Source organism: Bombyx mori, chromosome 11 (assembly GCF_030269925.1).
Source record: "Bombyx mori chromosome 11, ASM3026992v2".
NCBI classification, from domain to species: domain Eukaryota; kingdom Metazoa; phylum Arthropoda; class Insecta; order Lepidoptera; family Bombycidae; genus Bombyx; species Bombyx mori.
The window spans coordinates 5,328,455-5,347,873 of record NC_085117.1 but is presented as its reverse complement, the minus strand read 5'-3'; the positions used below and the strand labels follow the sequence as shown (position 1 = coordinate 5,347,873).

The window sequence follows — 19,419 nt, the reverse complement described above, 5'->3', positions numbered from 1 at the left end:
TATCTTGTGTTGCGTAATGGCTAGCCGCCACAGGTTTAATGGGTGAGGCAGCCGTTGTACTGTTAAAACTGAGACCTTAGAAAGCTCGTTTCGGTCTAGGCGGGTGGTGGCAATTACGTTGTTGATGTCCCAGGTGACCTCTTAACGCTAGGTACTCAAGTAAGCACAATAAAGCACAACTTCGAGTCTATAAAAGCTTAAAAACGCAAAGAAAATCCCGATTTCGATACAAATATAAATATGAGTATATCGTCAATGTATTCAAAGTAAATTAAACACGCATTATTAAGGATACATTTTAAATGGATCAACCAATGAGAAACCACAGTTTTTATACAAAATCAGCTCACCTAGTTCTCAGGTAACGTTCATGCAAATCAATGCAGTCTAATTGATAATCTCCCTTTATTTTGAAGTCGGTTAACATGAGTGAACACTTTCCTTTGTATAGCAAAAATCAGCAAGTTCGTTGCGTAAATTGTAATTTTAGACAAATCGTTTTTAAAACAACAAAAGGCATGTGGGATATTCAACCGCGCGATATAAAAGTGAAACCATAAAAACTATTGTATCTATGCTCAATTGCAGGTCAAATGCGGAAATTCATATTATGCTCTTTTTACAGTCGCTTTTAACTGGTCATTTCCGTTTCAGCGAATTTCAAGTCGGCTTTAATGGAGATTAAATGAAATAAAAAATACATAGAAACATTGTGATGTCCACATCATCATCACAGTCGGCTACTCTTGGCAGAGGGATCGTGGTCATGTGGAATCCTTGATTATTAAAGCCTTGACAGCTGTTCTTCATAGTTCCCGAACTAAGGCTTGACGCACGCACTCGTTAAGTGGGGATTTTTGTAAGGATTTTCATCTGACCAGTCCATGGTCATGGGGTACGTCCACGACACCTTTTACCATTGACCCCACCCTGAACAAAAAGTTATTATAAAGTTTTTTTTAATCATATCTCTGTACCACGAGGAAAGAAAATCAACAACATATTGAGCCATCAATAATCGTGAGCATTTTATTGGTAGCACGCGCAGTGAGCGCTCACAATCAGGCGGGTGGGGGGGAGGAGGGTCGAACTCCCTACGAAGCCCCCGGGTGGCTGGGGGTGCAAAGATGGCAGAGGGGCACTAAAGTTTAGCACAGTAATCTACAACATTTCATGATTCAAAAATTACTCGTATAAATAAATATCAATTCAATGATCATTTGAAAGAAAATGAAATTATGGATATAGATAACTAAAAAATCTTCCCACATATCTATACAATTTACATCCTATTTTTACAGTTTTTAGTTAGTCCATGCTGGCACGCTAGATTCGTTTTAAAAAACGTGAATGTCAATGTCAATGTCTTTGGTTGTCATGACGAGGTTTTCTTAAAAACACCGAAGTATGACTTAAAAATAAAAGATTATGATGAAAATGGTGCTTAGTTGTGCGGGTTCACAATAACACGTTGGAATATTACAAAATAAAAACGTGTGCAGTTTCAAAACACATTTAAATAGCACAGAACTAACAATTTGGTTTCATTTTTTCTTATAACCTGTCGATACCTATCGGGATATTAGAGCGAAGTTATAACATTAATGTGTCTACATCGCTCCTTGACGCGAGTGAGAATTGTCAAGTTAGGCGGACGACTTCGATACGATTGAGATTACGTTGAAATATTATACTAAATACAAACAAAAATATATACCGAGCTAATAGAAGCGTATTAAAATCAACAGGAACTTGTTATAATCGATTTAAAACATCCAAAAACCTGCCAGTTACAAGTCATTTCAGCTATGAGAGGCCCTTCCCAAAATTCTATAATTTACTTCCACTTAAAAATGTATTATTTGGTATGTTTATCATTAAAATGTTGCTTCAAATTTAGCGTTTACTATTGTTAACATAATATATAATCGAAAAGAACATATTTCTTTGGAGGTACTAATTTCTTATGAACGTTTAGGAAAGACGAACTTAATAGATGCCTATGAGTGTGAAGTTAAAAATAGCAACATTGACACATTGTTTTGAAAAATAATAATGTTAATATGATAAATAGATACTTACCCGGAACACTGGCAATTATTTTCGCAATTTTCACTACTCTCTCCCCACATTTTGGCACAACGTTTTAATTCTAATTTAAAACACTAAAATCACTAGTCCATTATCATAGCAATCCAAAATTGTTCAATTATCAACCAGTATAAATGGTATGAACTGAGCTGCGACTACCCGTAACCGCAGTCAGGGAGCAACTGAATTTTCCCGGTTTGCCTCGGCGAACGGGGAGTGGCGGGACCGTTTTTTTATCGTTCTGTTGGCCACCTTGCTCTCAGAATAGCGTCATTCGAAATTTCTCCTAATTTGGAAACTAATATGGAAACAAGATGAATTATAGTTTAATTTGGTAATATTAATAATATTAGATGGTAGGGGTTTTATAAGCTCGTATAGATTAGTATCACTGTTCAGCCTATTTTTAAACAATCAGAGTGTTTAATCTTTTTGTAAAATTAGAAAACCGACTTCAATTTCAAAATAGGTTGTTTCATTCTCATCATAGTATCTATGGAACCCGCTGATATTTTATTATTATTTTCCTCTTAAGATATTTTCGTTCATAAAGGCATAGTAGAAATACGATTAATCGTTAAAATTCGCTACGTTAACCTTTGAAAAAGCAAAAGTCTGTACTAGGTTCAAAGAAGATATTATGGATATCCATAATCCATAATGGTCTGTAAAAAAATTATAAGACACCCTGTTGGTTAGGAGATTATTTTCGTTAAAATAATGCATTTCAAAAAAGTAAGCTTCCTAAGATTTTATTTAAAATAACTTATAGACTTAGCTCCCTTTCACAGTTTTGTATGTTCAATTGCTTAGGAAATGTTATTATGATAATTGTTCATTTCGAGTTCTTTTCTCATTGCTTTGTTCCGGCTAACTATTTCTATGGCAGTACAGGTAGTACGATATGAGCGGTCGCAAACACTACGCTGATAAACTATGCAATAACATTGCTAATAACAATCGCCAACAATAATTTTAACTTGATAGGCGCCACAACTATATTATTTTGCAGACTAAAACACGCTGTTAGGTTACAAGAAATCAGATCTGGCCTTGCAATCTGTAATGATCCTTCACACCATTCATAGATAAGTGTACCGCTTTAATGCCCCTGATTTGTCAGAATTTGTCTGTCATAGAAAACTACAAACTATTGATATTAATACATAGTTGTATTTAAAGTTTTGCGCCTGGCAGCCCAGCTGGGAGCAGGCCAACCCGGCTGACCCCACAACTAGATCGAAGAACGAATATTCAAAACAAACGATTTTCTACTCTAAACGTATGTGATATAAAGCAGTAATCACGCGTGGCTATTTAACTAAAGGAATGTCACACAAAATCATATGGGATCCGAATCCTGTTTGAACGCACACATAACAAAAAGATATACAACGAAATATAGTCACTGTCAGAGTTTCTATAAGAAATAAAGTCGTTTGCACATTAAAAAATAAATCCAGTATTTCACGCACACCACGATCCAATTCAAAGTCCAGTCATATGGTGATCCTTTTGAGCGATACAAGCGAAACTAAATTTTATTTCCTGTACGCTAACTACGAAAATCGCATGCATCCCAAAACATTGACCATATGATCCGATATTTTTTTTCGTCGTCTGTAAAACAGAATGACGTAAGTCAGATGTGTTTTTGAAACTTAAAAAATAATAATACCAGCAATAGCTTGAGTCTCAAATCTCACGTTGTATCTGTCGCTGTGAAGAATGAGGTCGATTTCGCTTTAACTGTAGACCTTCGAATTTACTTCGAATACAGTTGGTAGGACGTCTTGTGAGTCCGCACTGGTAGGTACCACCACTCTGCCTGTTTCTGCTGTGAAGCATGCGTTGCGAATGCGTGGATGTCTATGGGCTCCAGTAACCACTTAACACCAGGTGGGCTGTGAGCTCGTCCATCCATCTAAGCAATAAAAAAAAATGCTTATAGTGAGAGTTCAGCGTAAGTCTGCTCGGTACCTGTATAAGAGGTTATATGGTTATTATCAGTTTTTGTTTCCGTCGCTTTTTGTGTCAGGTATGGTTGGACTGGATACCCTTAACCACAGGCGAAAGTTGCATTTACTCGTACATTACTGTTCTCTATTACAGAATAGAGTCAATAATCCCTTGGCACTAAGGCAAATGACACTATTCGTCCCGCAACAGTATGCGCGGGCGGGAATGCGCCGCCGCCATCATGTCACTTATTCGCGGCATTGGCGGGACTGAGGACCCGTTGAGCTAGGAACTAGTAGGAACTGTCCAACGGCCAGGGCAATTGCACTGTTAAACGAATTTCTGCCCGAAATCCAGGATGCTGACGTGTTTGCCGAGAACTGGGGAATACTTTTGTCTAAAATAATTTTATTTTAGCATAATAATAATACTTAATAGTTTTAATAATGTTTTTTTGTGTTAACGAGTTAGGCGTTTTGGTGCAAACTGTAAGCCTGACTTTGTATTAAATTGAATAAATAAATAAATGAAACACCAGGGGTCTGTGAGCTCGTCCACCCATATAACAAATAAAAAAAACAAAAAAAAAGAGCTTTGGAGTCTATCGGAGACGCAACTCACATCACATCCAACTAAGCTGTAAATTAATGCGTGAGCCAAAAACTTTGTACTCCTTTTTACGAAAATTGCGCGAACGAAGGAGCATGCAATTTTCCACACTTATAGAGAATACCAGCCTTACTCGCCCGCTTCGCTAGGCATTTAAAATTAACATTATTATTTATTGTCATTATTATTAGGGAGTCCAACACTCATATAAAGCCTATCCATTAAATACATGTCTTTTCTACATGGATACCAAGTTCCAAGTCAATCGGATGCATGGTTCAGTAGTTATAACGGAAAATCCGTAAATATATATTAGTATAGATAGAGAAGAAGTGCAGAATGTTAATAATTTTTTTAATTGTGCATAAAAAACACGTTAAATCATTAAAAAAAAACATTACACACACAACCATGTATTTGACACACACACTTAATGTACCGGTAAAATGGGGCGATTAGGGATTGAAAGGCGAATCGGGAAAAAACCGGGAAAGTCTTTCGACGCTCAATATAAGTTTTATATTCGTTGCAAAATCTTCCATTTTTTTGTAGTTTAATAGTAGAATGTTGAAAGTTCACAAAACAACTCTGAATATGCATGATAATAGCTGCTAACTTATAAAAAATCGCGTTTCAATTTAACTTCCTGTGGTGGTAATTATTTTAGTGCTAGAAACTTTGCTCTCTTTTATTTATTTGATAATAATAGAAGACGACTATGATTTATAAACGTTATTTAGTGTTTGAACCAGCATATATATTAAAGGTAAGTCTCAGTTGTTATTGGTTTTAATGTATTTGATTAAATAAAAATAATTGTAAAAATCTGTTGTTTTTGGGGATATTGGGGACGTCTTAGGTATAAATAACAACGAAAAAGGGGTCAATTGGGATGAGAATACGTGAAATGGAAACGACCTAAATATAAATAGGTACAGGTTTGTAGGGTTGTCTATGTAGTTATAACAATATTTTTTAAATTTGTTGGTAAAAATTTGGTTTATTCGAAGCGAAATTGGGAATAAGTCTTTAGTTGAAATAGATAAGCAATTTAATATAAGTAAGTCGATTTTGCAGAGACATGTAACAAGATCAATGAAATCTCAAGGTGGACAAAAATGTCTAAGTAATACATAATAAAATATTTAATATTTGTTCAGAGTGGGGGTATTCATCTGATTAATCCATGGAATAACCGACACACCTAATCTCTTAACCTAGATAGAAATATCAGCCCCTAAGTACTTACCAAGAACGGAGAAATATAAACCGTTTCTAAGAAAGCCCACTATATATATATATATATATATATATTGTTGTTAATGCACTGTCGGTTGCACCTATAATTGAGGTGATGTCTGCCATGTACTTTTGTCAGTTTTTCAATTTTTTTTATTGATGATCACTTTGTTGGTGCAACTAAATAAATAAATAAATTAAAACTATATATAAAAATAGAAGTAATGCCAACCCTAGCAAATTTCTCATTTCGTCCCAATTAACCGCAATTTTCGGGTTAATAGGGATTACACCTATTTTTGCATTTTTTGCTTAAACTGGAATGCTAGTTGCATAATTTTAAATTAGACAACAAAGATGCCCCCAAGACTCAATCATTTTGATCCTGATATAGCATTATATACATCAACAACTACCTTAAAATTGCTCATAAAGTTGGAATTTGTCCCTAATCGCCCCATTTTACGGTATACTCTTTGTTTAGTGTCAAACTTTTGTTATTGTTTAAAGTCTGTGGTCCATGGAGTTAATAAGTACCTACAACTGGAGTGCTGTCTAATGCCGAGAAATCGGTCTCGAAAGAGAATACTTTTTGGTCGCGGTGTCCTTGTCTAATGTGGTGACCATATAAAATTTATTTATAGGACAAAATTATACACATGCATCAGTTTTAAATTTACCTTAAGTAATTCTGTGTAACCTTATGTAAATACAAAACACGTGCTTGCAACGTTTTATTTATGTAAATTCAATTCTAAACATTGCTTCGTCGTCATGGTGCCTTTTTTCGACGGTTTTTTTTGGAAGTTGCTGCGTTGTCGAAAATCTAGCACTGAGTTTTATTACAAACATCATTACCTCAGTTCTATTACTTAAACTGCCTCAAACTCATGTTTAACGTCCGAATACTCAACCGCGACTTAAATATTATGTTGAACTTAATTACGCAATTCCTACTTTAGTGTACTGGCTAAGTGGGCCGTGCAAATTAATATTTGACACACTGAGTGAGACACTGCAACACACATGGTCTGCGCGTATCGGGTGCTCTTTTCCTACATTCACATCTTCAATTGATTTAAAATTACTTGTATTTTTACTTCTGTGCTATTTTCATGACACGTGTATATTAAGTCTAATAGTTACATTTTAGGAAATAAAACACAATGGGTAATAAAATGAAATGAACTAAAATTCATTTATTTGTTATATGTAGACAATTAAATAACTCTTAAATGACAAGTCAATACACATAACACAATACACATAGTACTTGATCTCTATTTACAAAATATTGGTTATATTATTATTATTAAGTTCAGTAAATTTTCTGTAGTCTTATAATATAACATTTCCTCTATTTTAAGTAAATTCTTTTTTTTCAACGAAATACATAATTTATTTTAATCAATATCTAAGTGGACCATGAGTATCATTAAAATTTCGCAATTTAAATATCAATTCAATTAAAAATCGCAATTTTTCTATACTAATATTATAAAGAGGAAAGATTTGTTTGTTTGTTTGTTTCGAATAGGCTCCGAAGCTACTGGACCGATTTGAAAAATTTTTTTTCCATTAGAAGCCGACATTGTCCCTGATGAACATAGGCTACTTTTTTTAAATTTTTTTTTATGTTATTTTTTGGTTTCGTGTGTGTTTTAATGTTTCCGAAGCGAAGCGAGGGCGGGTCGCTAGTCTTTAATAAATCTAAAATCGACTTTATATTTACAATCACTATTTCGCGACTTTTAAGTTTTTGTTTCAATACCTTAACATCTTGTCGTAATTTTGCTTTTCTCGGGGTATTTTTTATTTCTTGCGTTTGAGTACTTGATTCTTCTTGTTTGACCTTTTTAAAGGACATTTTCCAGAAATTCCAACGTCATATTTACTAGAAGATCCTCCTAGTTCGCTTAACGTCAGGCAAATAATATACATGCTTGCGTGCGACGCTATTCAATACAATAAAAAAAGTTCAAGAAATACCACGTGATGGCTCTTATAATATGAAAAATACATTGCAAAATTATAGTTTTCACGATTGTTTTTTCAAATTTAGTATATGACATAGATTAAGTACAATTTACAAGACAAATGGTATTAAATATTATAATGAGAAAAAATATCTCACATTTTAAAAATATATGCTCACACTAGTAAAAATTTATCAATGAATCTGACATATGGAAGGATATTCCACAAACTGAAGAGGATTCTCGCTTAAAACCACTTACATTAAAAGTGTTCACCATGATTACACGGAAACTTTCACGATTTTCGAAAAAAAACAAGCCACAAGGTGTATCAGTGCCATTTTAACTTCGCACTACAAACGTAAATAGACGCCATTTTTCTTTTAATCCATTCATAGCTCTTTTTCGGTGATGCCAACAATTAATCTGGCTTCCCACCAAATTCAACATGAAAACCATCAGAAATCTACGTACCTACCATTAAATTTTACATTAAACAGAGTGCTTATTAATATAGAACAATATTTTTTTTTGTTAATGAGCTTTATTAATATATGATGTTCTATTAAAAATCAATATATATCATATAATCAATACTTCTTATATAATTTATTTTAATAAATTGTCATCATCAGAAACTAATTTCACCATAACTTTGTACGTTTATTTTGAACCAATTTAATTTTTGACGTTGATGGAAATTTTAAATTGTCGCAACATTTTCTAGTTAAGTTTAAGTCACATCGTTTAAATAATATGTATTTAGATATATTATTGTCATAAAATGTTTAAAATTCTGTAAAGTGGATTGATTTTAACCTTATTAATAATTTTCAACAACGCCCAAGCTACTAAAAAATCCACTAACCACTAAAAGCCATTTTTGATAACTAAGACGGGGGTCCAAATTCCGAGATTTTATGGAAAATCCTCTAAGCTAGCAACACTGCTTTTTGTTTGTAAAGTGTGCGAGAGGGACACCACTACTTAATAATCATTCTCTTTTCAGACCGTTTTTCCTTACATCTTTTGCTATTTAAAAATAAACTTTAAGCCATAGAGATAAAGTATATTTTTAGTTTTTATGTCAAACGAAGTAAGCACTCCAGTTAGAATAGTAACTCTATGCTGTGGTCAAATTGAGAATAGATTAACATTGTTTGACTTTCATATTATTTGTCTATAGTGTACCTAGTCTTGGCGAAATCTGTGGTTATATGTAAAAGTATTTTAATAGTATTTGACAAGAGAATCATAATAATGTTCAAACTTACAATGTCAGTTAATTATAGTCGAATTTCAACTCACTAATATTTTCAATTACAAATGAAGCAAACGTATCCACATTCATCGAAAATCATTACTTTAGATTAATGATGAGCTATTTAATTTGATGTCAACTTATCACATTTCGACTTGTGCAAATTGGTTCTGTAGTTTTTTTTTTATGGCAATAGTTTTAACTGTATGCCAGTTTCAAGTAAAAGGTTCTGTAGTTGCAAGTCTCAGTATAGCTACAACGGCTGCCGCACCCTTCAAAACGAAACGCATTACTGCTTCACGGCAGAAATAGGCAGGGTGGTGGTACCTACCCGTGCACCGCGAAACCAGAATAACCCACAGCCAAAAAAGCAACGCAGCAGTCAACCGGCAGCTATCAATGTCACTGTCAATAACTCTACACAACGCACAGTCTGCAGCCAAAACAGACCTGACCTACATCCACTCTTGTTCCCTGCGCATTCCCTGGCTCCGCTGCAGACACGTTCCTCGCTATTTTCGTTTAAGTTCCTACAAAATTAGCAAGTTCAGGAAGTTCATAAATTGTCCGAAAACGTCTCGAACGCTTGTTCTAATCAGCTTATTACCAGCTGAGCGAATTACAGCATTTTAGATTATAGGTAACCCTCTTATGACGCGGTAGATACGTTCCTACAAAGTCCCGTGAAGCCAGTATAAAAACGATAGGTAGTATTTTTTCCGAATGACACATCTTAACTATGGCCGTATGTATTCTTTTACCTATTATCTATATATTAATGGAGGAGGGGGAGTATGAAATTTCCCAAACTTATAGAGAATGTAGAGAAGTAGTGCAGAATGGTATTATTTTTTTAAATTATGCATTAATAAAACATTACATTAAAAAAAAACATTACACACACCACACAATAACCATGTATTTGACACACACGCACATAAACATATCTTTGTTTATTGTCAAACTTTTTTTATTGTTTTGTTATTGCTTAAAGTCTGTGGTCAAATCCATACATATAAATAAAATTGGAGTGTCTGTTTGTAACATTGAAATAACCGCTTTTTACTACATGCATATGAATATATATACGGTACATACACCAAAATAACATTTTTTACAATTTTGGTCTGTCTGTCTGTTTGTTCCGGCTAATTTCTGGAACGGCTGGACCGATTTTGACGGGACTTTCACTGACAGGTAGCTGATGATATAAGAAGTAACTTAGGCTAACTTAGGCGTTTTTTAGATTAGCTACGCCCCGCGGCGTCACCCGCGGTACGACAATAACCGCGGGTAGCATCGCGGGACTCAACTATTCAGTAATAAAATTTAATGTTTCCGAAGCGAAGCGAGGGCGGGTCGCTAGTTGAAAATAAAATAATATTGTTTATCTAAAGTATTATTTATGTACAGTGTAGTCATGGCGAAATCTGTTAATGAAGAAGTAGAATGGTCTTTGACAATATACCATAATAATGTTCAAACTTATAATTTCAATTAATTATAGTCGAATTTCGACTACTGCGTGACCACTAGTACGTAAAAAATACACAGTAAAGTTTCGATTATTTCCATATTATATTGTGTGTTCATAGTGCACAATTTAATTTCCTAAATCATTTCAAACGAAAATCTTGTTGTCAAAAAAATAAATACCTTTTTATATGCTGTATATTCTTGTAAGACTTAACAATAAAAAAACACACGTGAACAATGAATGATAATTTAATAGTTAAAAAAGACAAAAGCATAGACCAACCAGTAATAGGTAGGTATATGTGCTATTTATATTTAAAGGTGGTGAAAACCAGCCACGGGCATGTGTAAAAAGCTGATTTTACACGGATTTCTTGAAATTCCTCGATGGTACGACCAGAGAAGCCTTCGCGGAGCGCCAACTTCAACGACACTAAATATCATTACAATCAAAAGCATGGCTTAAGAATGCATAAAAGACAAACGTTCCATTATTATTTATATAAAAATGAATATAGGATCTCCTACTCCTCCAGAGTTAGTAAGCTGAAGTGGCAATGGGCTGGTCACATATTTTATGTCGCAGAACCGATAACCGTTGGGGTAGACGTGTTCTGGAGTGGAGACTGCGAAACAGCAAACGTAGTGTAGGACGCCCTCCTGCTAGATGGAGCGAGCAGCTGGCAGTAACTGGATGCGTAGAACCGAAGATCGGGTTCAGTGGTGAGCTTTGGGGGAGGCCCATGTCCAGCAGTGGACTGCCGCAGGCTGATGATGATGATAGGATCTCCTAAACGTAATTAAAACTGTTTTTATCACTTTACAAATTACACAGATAACAGATAGGTACTCGATAAGTATTTGAAATGTGACACTAAGCCGTAAAAATAGACGTAGGTATTTGTAAAAACAAAGAATCATTAAAAAAATCCTTAGAGAACTTTTCAATATTTAGGGCATTGTAAATAAGTCATCTGTGCATATTATATAAATGTTCACAAACACAAACATTCGCTAGTTATTTCGTTGTTAACAAAACAATTCATACACGCATATAATAATTTTAATTAGGTACACGAAAACAATTTCTACTTTACTGTTTCGAGAAATTTATAGGTTTTACGCAAATCACAGACAAAAATAAATGTATGCCATCCCGAAATTCTCAAATCATAAATAATAAATAAATATACCTATCTGCCGTATAAATGTATGCACAAACAAACTGTTTTTATCTGTGTAATGCAAAAGCGCGCGAAACGAAAGCGTCGGTTACGGTACCGTTGTAGGGCGTTCACTTTTAAATCTGGAATGTGATTCCAGAGAAGACTCCCGCCGTGAAATGACAATCTTAATTTTGTAAATCGAAAACAATATTATGATCTTTACTTGACTGAAATAAACGTTATTTTGGAACGTTTTAATAATTTTTGACCGATAAGCATTTTGTTTAATGTGACGTAATCGAAATTTACGTGACAGATCGATTAAAGATTTTTACGCGATTCTAGCTCTTATTGCAACTGCATAAGATGCACTAACGTTCCAGTACACAGTAAAAAAATTGGTAGAGAACTTGACACAGGAACAAAATAAATGTATAATTGAAAAATACATTTTTGTATTCTTTTCCGTTGCCATTAGTGGTAAATGTAAATTTGTCGATGCACTACCAATGTGGTAAAACTTTGATTTTCATTATAAAAAATTACCATACTTGTTACGTTTCCGGTTTAGTCTAATAAAAAAAAACCTAAGTAGGAACTGATGAACATAATCACACACCTCAATCAAAATCATCTACACGTAAGAATCTCAAAATTTTTCACTGAGCTCTCCATCCAAAACATATTGAAAAGTAATTTAAGTTGTATTACAAAGACTCCTTATTGCCACTAACTAAGCCTACATAGAAAAAATACCAGTCATCATTAATTTAGACACGTTTAAATTTCCCAGGTAGGTATTAACAATACTTATAAAATCGACAATAATTCGAATATGCACATGTGTATTCACGCATACATAATATGTTAAATTCTAAGTTTATCTCATCAAAAACCAGTCTTCGATGATAACCAGTAAGTTATATGATAAAAATTATCAATTCAGATGTATTTATAATTCGTAGAAATTTCACATACCTATATTTTTCGTGTTGCACAAAATGGCTCTTTTAGTGAGTAAAAGTCAATAATTGTTTGATATTAATTATTCGATTCTTTGTTTATTCGACTTTAGACTATGAGCAGTAACCTAACCTTAACTGACTACCTACTTGCAAATAGGCCCGCCAAACTTATTGAATGAAGAAAATCACAAGCGAAATAATACAAAAGAAAAATTATCTTAGCCACCTGTGTTAAGAGTCAAAATAGCATATCATATACTCGACAGCGCTCTTCCCGCGTTTTGAAGAGGTCAATTTCGGTCAAAAGAACAGGTATTTTTACATTACTTAAACGATCTTCGCCTTTATTTTTGAACTAACAAAGCATATTATCTTTTAAATGTTATAAAATTCTCACGATACGCGAACAGAAAAAATTATGTATGGTTCGCTGGATAATGATTCTTACTCCAATACAAATAAGAAAGATATTGCCATGAAATTAATTTTGATAAAATTGGCGCGTAAACTTCCAACATGTGGTTTATGGTCAATGCTCTGTTAGGATTGTTACTAAAAATGTCAAATTATTGTTTCCATAATTATTATTATTCTTGGTCTTTTTCGCTAATGGCTTCATCTGCCGCGATGCTGCCATGCCTTCTACGTGTTATACCTACCACAATTTTATTGAGATTCGATTTCGTGTTTTAAGATGAGTGGCGTTGTTTACATTGTGATAGATTATTTTTATTTATTGCTTAGATGGGTGGACGAGCTAAGCGAGTTAAGTGGTTATCGGCGCCCATAGACATCTACAACGTAAATGGCGCCAACCACCTTGAGATATGAGATCCAAGGTCTCGGTATAGTTACAACTGCTGCTCAACCTTCAAACCGAAATGCATTACTGCTTCCCGGCGGATACAGGCAGGGTGGTGATACCTACCCGTGCGGACTCACGAGAAGATCTCCTACCACCAATAAAAGATGCCCTTTTAGCATCAGGTGTGGGTTATCACCAATAGCCATTCCGCTGGATGCCTTTTGTTTTTACCCACCTAAGCTGATGGTCTTGAGAGGCCATTTTAGCGTAACCTTAACTAGTAGATGAGCTCACGAGGCTCAAACCTGACGTCGTTGCTAACACTGGCCCTAGCAAGAGCAGTGCTTCGCAGAATCTACCACCGGATCGGAAACGCGACCCACTGAGAAGATCCGGCGAGAAACTCAGTGGGCTGTGTCTGTGGGTTAATTTTCTTGTCGAGCCCTGCGTCGCAAGCGACGGGTTCGGCGAGGACGGTGACCGGTCTGGCTACCCAGGACTCTTTTCAAACCTCGCTTGAAGAGAAATAGGATGTAGCGCACGGGAACAAGAGTGGATAGAGAAGTAGCCGGCTTAGGGACAGCATCAGGTGGAGTTGCGCCCTGTTGGGCACACTTCCGTGCACCACCCACCTTGAGACATGACGCACGAAGGCGCATTTAAACTATCACAGAAAACTCCGATTTAAAATCGATAAAAGTAGGAAGTAATAAACAAGAGGATGTTACGGACTTAAGGACTGAGATGATAAGGAACGATAAGGACGTGTGAGGATATAAATTAAGATTTAACTGACATAGTCGAAGCGGCGGGGCGCTCGCCTCAATCTGGTGATGGGAATGTGATTTTATTAGTATGTACTGTAGGTAGCAGCTTGACTCTGCCTCTGGCATTGCTGAAGTCCACTGGCGACGGTATCCACTCACCATCAGGCAATAAAAAAAACGTATTCAAGTCCGGAATAGACTTCGTGGAGGTCTGAATTCCGGGTTAAAGGATGGGAAAGCCGTTGTATACAATTCATGTTTTGACGTGGCTCTTTACTGGCATTGTCAACGGCACCTGGACAGCCAGGGCGCTGCCCCCCAACGAGTTCTCTCCGTAAACCTAGAAGGCTTGTCACGCCTGAGCGCTCGGGAAACACCGTGGAGTCCATTCCGAGGTCGTTTAACAAACCTCATTATAATTGAAGACATAAGTGAATGAAGGGGATATGATACAATTTGTTAATTTTGAGGAAACAGGCAACAAACTTTTGTTACTGTACTTTTTATACGTACATTCATCACATGCAATTTCTAAAAGTAGCCTTTAAACCCGGAGGTCTAATATAAACCATATTAGACCATAATAGGCATATAACACTTTCATTCAGTATAAAAACTCAAAAATAAAAAAAATTGTACTTAACCCTTTCATCCACTCATGTCTCCAATTGTTAGCTCGTCGTCATCATTATTGTCGGTTACTCTTGGGAGAGCAGTCGTGGTCATGTGGAATCCTTATTTAATAAAGCCTTGACAGCTGTCCTTCATAGTTCGCGAACTGAGGCTTGACGGATTGACGGACGGAAGGATTTTCATCTAATCAGTCCAGTTCATTGTTAGCTAAAACGCCCAATTCTAGCCGCTTCCAGATGCTGTATCTTCATCTAAAACAAGTAATCATGTTTCTCGTAAACACTTAAAGAAAAACCTTTATCATTTAAATCCTTCAAAACAAGTTTTAAAAAAAGTTTTGTCTTAGACTTAGGAGACTTAGGAATCTGTCTGTCAGTCAGTGAAAAGAGAGTTCAATTTTGTATACTGTTTAAAATATTAATTTTAAAAGAGGTTAAAGGCTTTAAATGTGGTTTCTTTTTATATCACAAAAAACGCAATTAAGTATTTCATTGTTTATTCATTCTGAAGCATTCCATATCATAATATTTGCAGGATTAAAGTACTTACGGGGTGCTATTCAAAGCACTTCGAATATCCATGGAAGTTAGGTCTTATATTGAAAAACACTTACCGTCATGCGGGCAGATAGCTCGGCTCCCAACTGACGATACGAATCGAAATTTCATTATCATCTGTTATTTAAATAAACTTAACAAAAAAAACCACTCGGAAACTACCTGTGTCAAGAAATTCTAAGAAAGTATAAATCGGAATGCCTTTGCACGCCGAACCTGTTTGGCAAAAAAAATGGGCGGGAGTTCACAAAAAAAATGGCGACGCTCAGCTGATTTTGTGTACTAAAATACACGGCTCTCCGGTCGGGGCTTCATTGCAATAACGTATTTTCATTTGTGTTCGAAAGCGCGACGTAATTAACATTTACATCGCCAACTTTACGACTTAACTTCGGGGAACGGGCGCTCACTTGTGATGTCCACGGACCCTACGACCATTGAAATAGTTCCGTCCAACTTTCAAATTATCTCGCACAACAGACAAAAAATAAAACTGTAATCTTTACGAAAACTTAACACTCAAGTTTTCATACCTTAATTACTTCGTTCTGAAGGAAAATATTCAAACAACATTCCGCCTTCGATTCCGCTATAATTAAATATAGAAATGATCTAGATACAAAATTTTAGGGATCCGTAGTCAATTGGTAGAACCGTTACGTAACTATCGTTTTGTACCGTATGTTCCATGGGGAGTGCTCTGAGGAATCGTTTGAGATGATACCATCATCTCGTTTTTACAATCGCAGCGCCCGCCACCGGAGTAGAGTTCATCCATACTACCTGGAGCCACTGCGTTCATACACGTTTCCAGAGATTTTTCTGCCACGTACAATCCGGCTTTGGAATGAGCTCCCCTCCACGGTGCCGGCTTGGCTTGGCTCTGCCGCTGCCATTGCTGAAGTCCATGGGCGACGGTAACCACTCACCATCAGGTGGGTCGTATGCTCGACTGCCTTCCTATTCGTACACTCTTGACAAAGTGGTCGTGGTCATGCATCAGTCGGATCCTGCGATACCGATGCTCTCGCGATGCGACGCCATGTGGCACGATGTTTCGCAGAGTTTCGCTCGACTGCCTACACGGGCAAAAAAAACCTCATCTCATATATGTGACGGGTTCTTGAGTGGAAACTGCGTCCAGGCAATCGTAAAGTAGTCCAGGTGGTGCGGTGACCTTCGATGGGCTGGAACTTAAAATTGGACCTCATGCTTGTCAAGTCCATGTGAACTTATTGACGGTAAAGCGAACGGCGAAATTGTATGTCGGATTTCTCTAGGTTCAAACCTTTAATAGCGATGTTTTATCAACCATTTAGCAACTCTGAAAGCGCCCATGCGTTTATCTCTTCCCGTTTTTATTATTATTTTATTATTGCTTAGATGGATGGACGAGCTCACAGCCCACCTGGTGTTAAGTGATTACTGGAGCCCATAGACATCTACAACGTAAATGCACTACCCACCTTGAGATACAAGTTCTAAGATCTCAGTATAGTTACAACGGCTGCCCTACCCTTCAGGCCGAAACGCATTACTGCTTCAGGGCAGAAATAGGCAGGGCGGTGGCACCTACCCGCGCGGACTCACAAGAGGTCCTGCCACCAGTAATATAATTATTACTATATCTATATCTATACTAATATTATAAAGAGGAAAGATTTGTTTGTTTGTTTGTTTCGAATAGGCTCCGAAACTACTGGACCGATTTGAAAAATTCTTTTTCCATTAGAAGCCGACATTGTCCCTGATGAACATAGGCTACTTTTTTTAAATTTCTTTTTAATTTTTTTTTTTTTGGTTTCATGTGTGTTTTAATGTTTCCGAAGCGAAGCGAGGGCGGGTCGCTAGTTATTAATATAATTATTAATATAATATAATTCAATTAATTTCATACTAAATGATTGTAGTCTCAAATAGATGAACTTCATCGCATTTCGCTTCATAATATCATTTTTCATATAACAGAATCTCCTCCTTACGTCGTAAATCCTCAATGCTTACGGATCTGAGAAACTTCCAGCGGACTATATCACGCCACAGATCTAATAACTCTTGCACTAGACGCCTTCAGCTCTTATGGTAGGAGCAGGCTTAGGAACCTCGGTAACCTTACTCGTCGAACTCGGCGAAGAGCTCGACGTGTAACCTAACCCATGCATCAGCCCGTTGAGTTTCTCGCCGAATCTTCTCATCGGATCGCGATTCCGATCCGGTAGTAGATTCATTCACGAAGTAGCTGCTCTTGAGTTGTTAGGTCCCCTTCGGAGGCACTCGGGCAGCTGTTAGCTAATCCCACCCCTCCTGACTGAGCCCTTGCTCGCCCACCGGCCCTGGTGAAACTGAAAAGGCGTCTGGACCACCAGTAATCCATAATTTAAAAAAAATAACGCCACATCGATCTGGCCTCGACAACCTGGACTGCCTGACATATTGTGGTGTTCAGTGCGGTGTGGACTTGGTCTGACCAGCGCATGTGGGACCTGCCCTACGGTCTTTTCCATTCTACCTTCCCGGTCAACAACATCATCAACAAGGCCATTTTTGTAAGCTCGACACTGACAGCAATGGCGTCACAAGAAAACAATTCCATCGGCTATCGCGTTCAATCCAGTTACGGAACTCTTCGCTTGAGGAGTTTTCAACGAGCCCTTTTTTTCTCTGTGCGAGAACACAAACAATTAGGGTCTCACAGCGACCAGTTTAACTGGTCAGCTGTTCCCGCCAAAACACGACGCAGGAACTTCGGAGAAGCTCTATTGATAGTGACAATAGCATTGTCGATTGTTTAACCATTCGAAATGTTTAATGCAAACAATGGATTCACGGATGGAAACAGCGAAACGGGCGAACCTTGGGTTTTTAAAACAGCTGTTTTTGGCCGGAATCGCCTTTAAGTCGTCACTCGTCTGGGTATTTACAACACAAGCTTTACGAACCCGTCGCCATCTAGTTGTGAGAAATGGAACTGCCCATAAAGCTTCAACATGGATTTATTTTACGAAAAAAATGACAACTAATTTAATCAAAGTATTAATATTATCTAGTGATCCCCCAGTAGTCGAAATTCGACTAAAATTAATTGAAATTATAAGTTTGAACATTAATAAGGCTCTATTATCAAAACTATTGTACTTCTATAATCACAGATTTCGCCAAAACTGCACTATAGAATAGACAAATAATATGTATTAAAGACAAACATTATTAGTCTATTGTCAATTTGATCACAGACTTTAACCAATAAACAAAAGAGTTTAATACATTTAAGTGTTGTGTCAAATACATGGTAGTGTCTGTATTGGTTTTTTTATTGATTTAATGTATTTTTTATGTATAATTAAAAAAAATAGCATCCTTCTCCTCCTTCCAACGTCTTTTCTCGTTGCGCGATTTAATGCAACTACGTCCGCCACGGAAATGTCTAGTGTAAATGTATGCTCAAAGAATTCGCGGTTCTCAGTTTGCCGATCTCATGGTTCCCAGTTCAAGGAAATGACCACAAACAAGGAATAACTCTTCAAAAGGATGTTTGCAAAGTTATCGGCTATACTGAATGCTAACTATGTCTTTTATTTTTTACTAGCGACCCGCCCTCGCTTCGCTTCGGAAACTGTAATTTATTATTGATTTCTCCATTATTTAATGGATGTTATTATACATATAAACCTTCATCTTCAATCACTCTATCTATTAAAAAAAAAACGCATCAAAATCCGTTGCGAAGTTTTAAATATTTAAGCATACATAGGGACAGATATAGGGACAGAGAAAGCGACTTTGTTTTATACTCAGTGATTGCTCAGTTAGGTGGACGAGCTCACGGTCCACCTGGTGTTAAGTGGTTATCGGAGCCCATAGACATCTACAATTTAAATGCGTATGAGAGGTCTATACTCAGCAGTGGACAGGCTG

At 36.4% G+C, this 19,419-nt stretch overlaps 1 protein-coding gene and 1 long non-coding RNA gene across 2 annotated transcripts in view; both read right to left on the bottom strand.

The window, feature by feature from the left end:
• The window catches only part of Cdc25 (cell division cycle 25), a 42,031-nt gene extending 39,791 nt beyond the window's left edge, over nt 1-2,240 (bottom strand). Inside the window, 1 exon segment of the mRNA NM_001173138.1 lies at nt 2,083-2,240. Within this exon segment, the coding sequence (NP_001166609.1) occupies nt 2,083-2,132 (50 nt within the window). The 5' untranslated portion in view covers nt 2,133-2,240.
• Nucleotides 2,241-10,842: 8,602 nt separating this feature from the next.
• LOC110384882 (uncharacterized) lies at nt 10,843-14,942 on the bottom strand. The gene is made up of 2 exons (XR_009974229.1): nt 12,756-14,942; nt 10,843-11,401 (listed from the first exon to the last, which is right to left on the bottom strand). It is a non-coding gene; the product is annotated as an uncharacterized LOC110384882 (long non-coding RNA).
• Nucleotides 14,943-19,419: the final 4,477 nt, after the last annotated feature.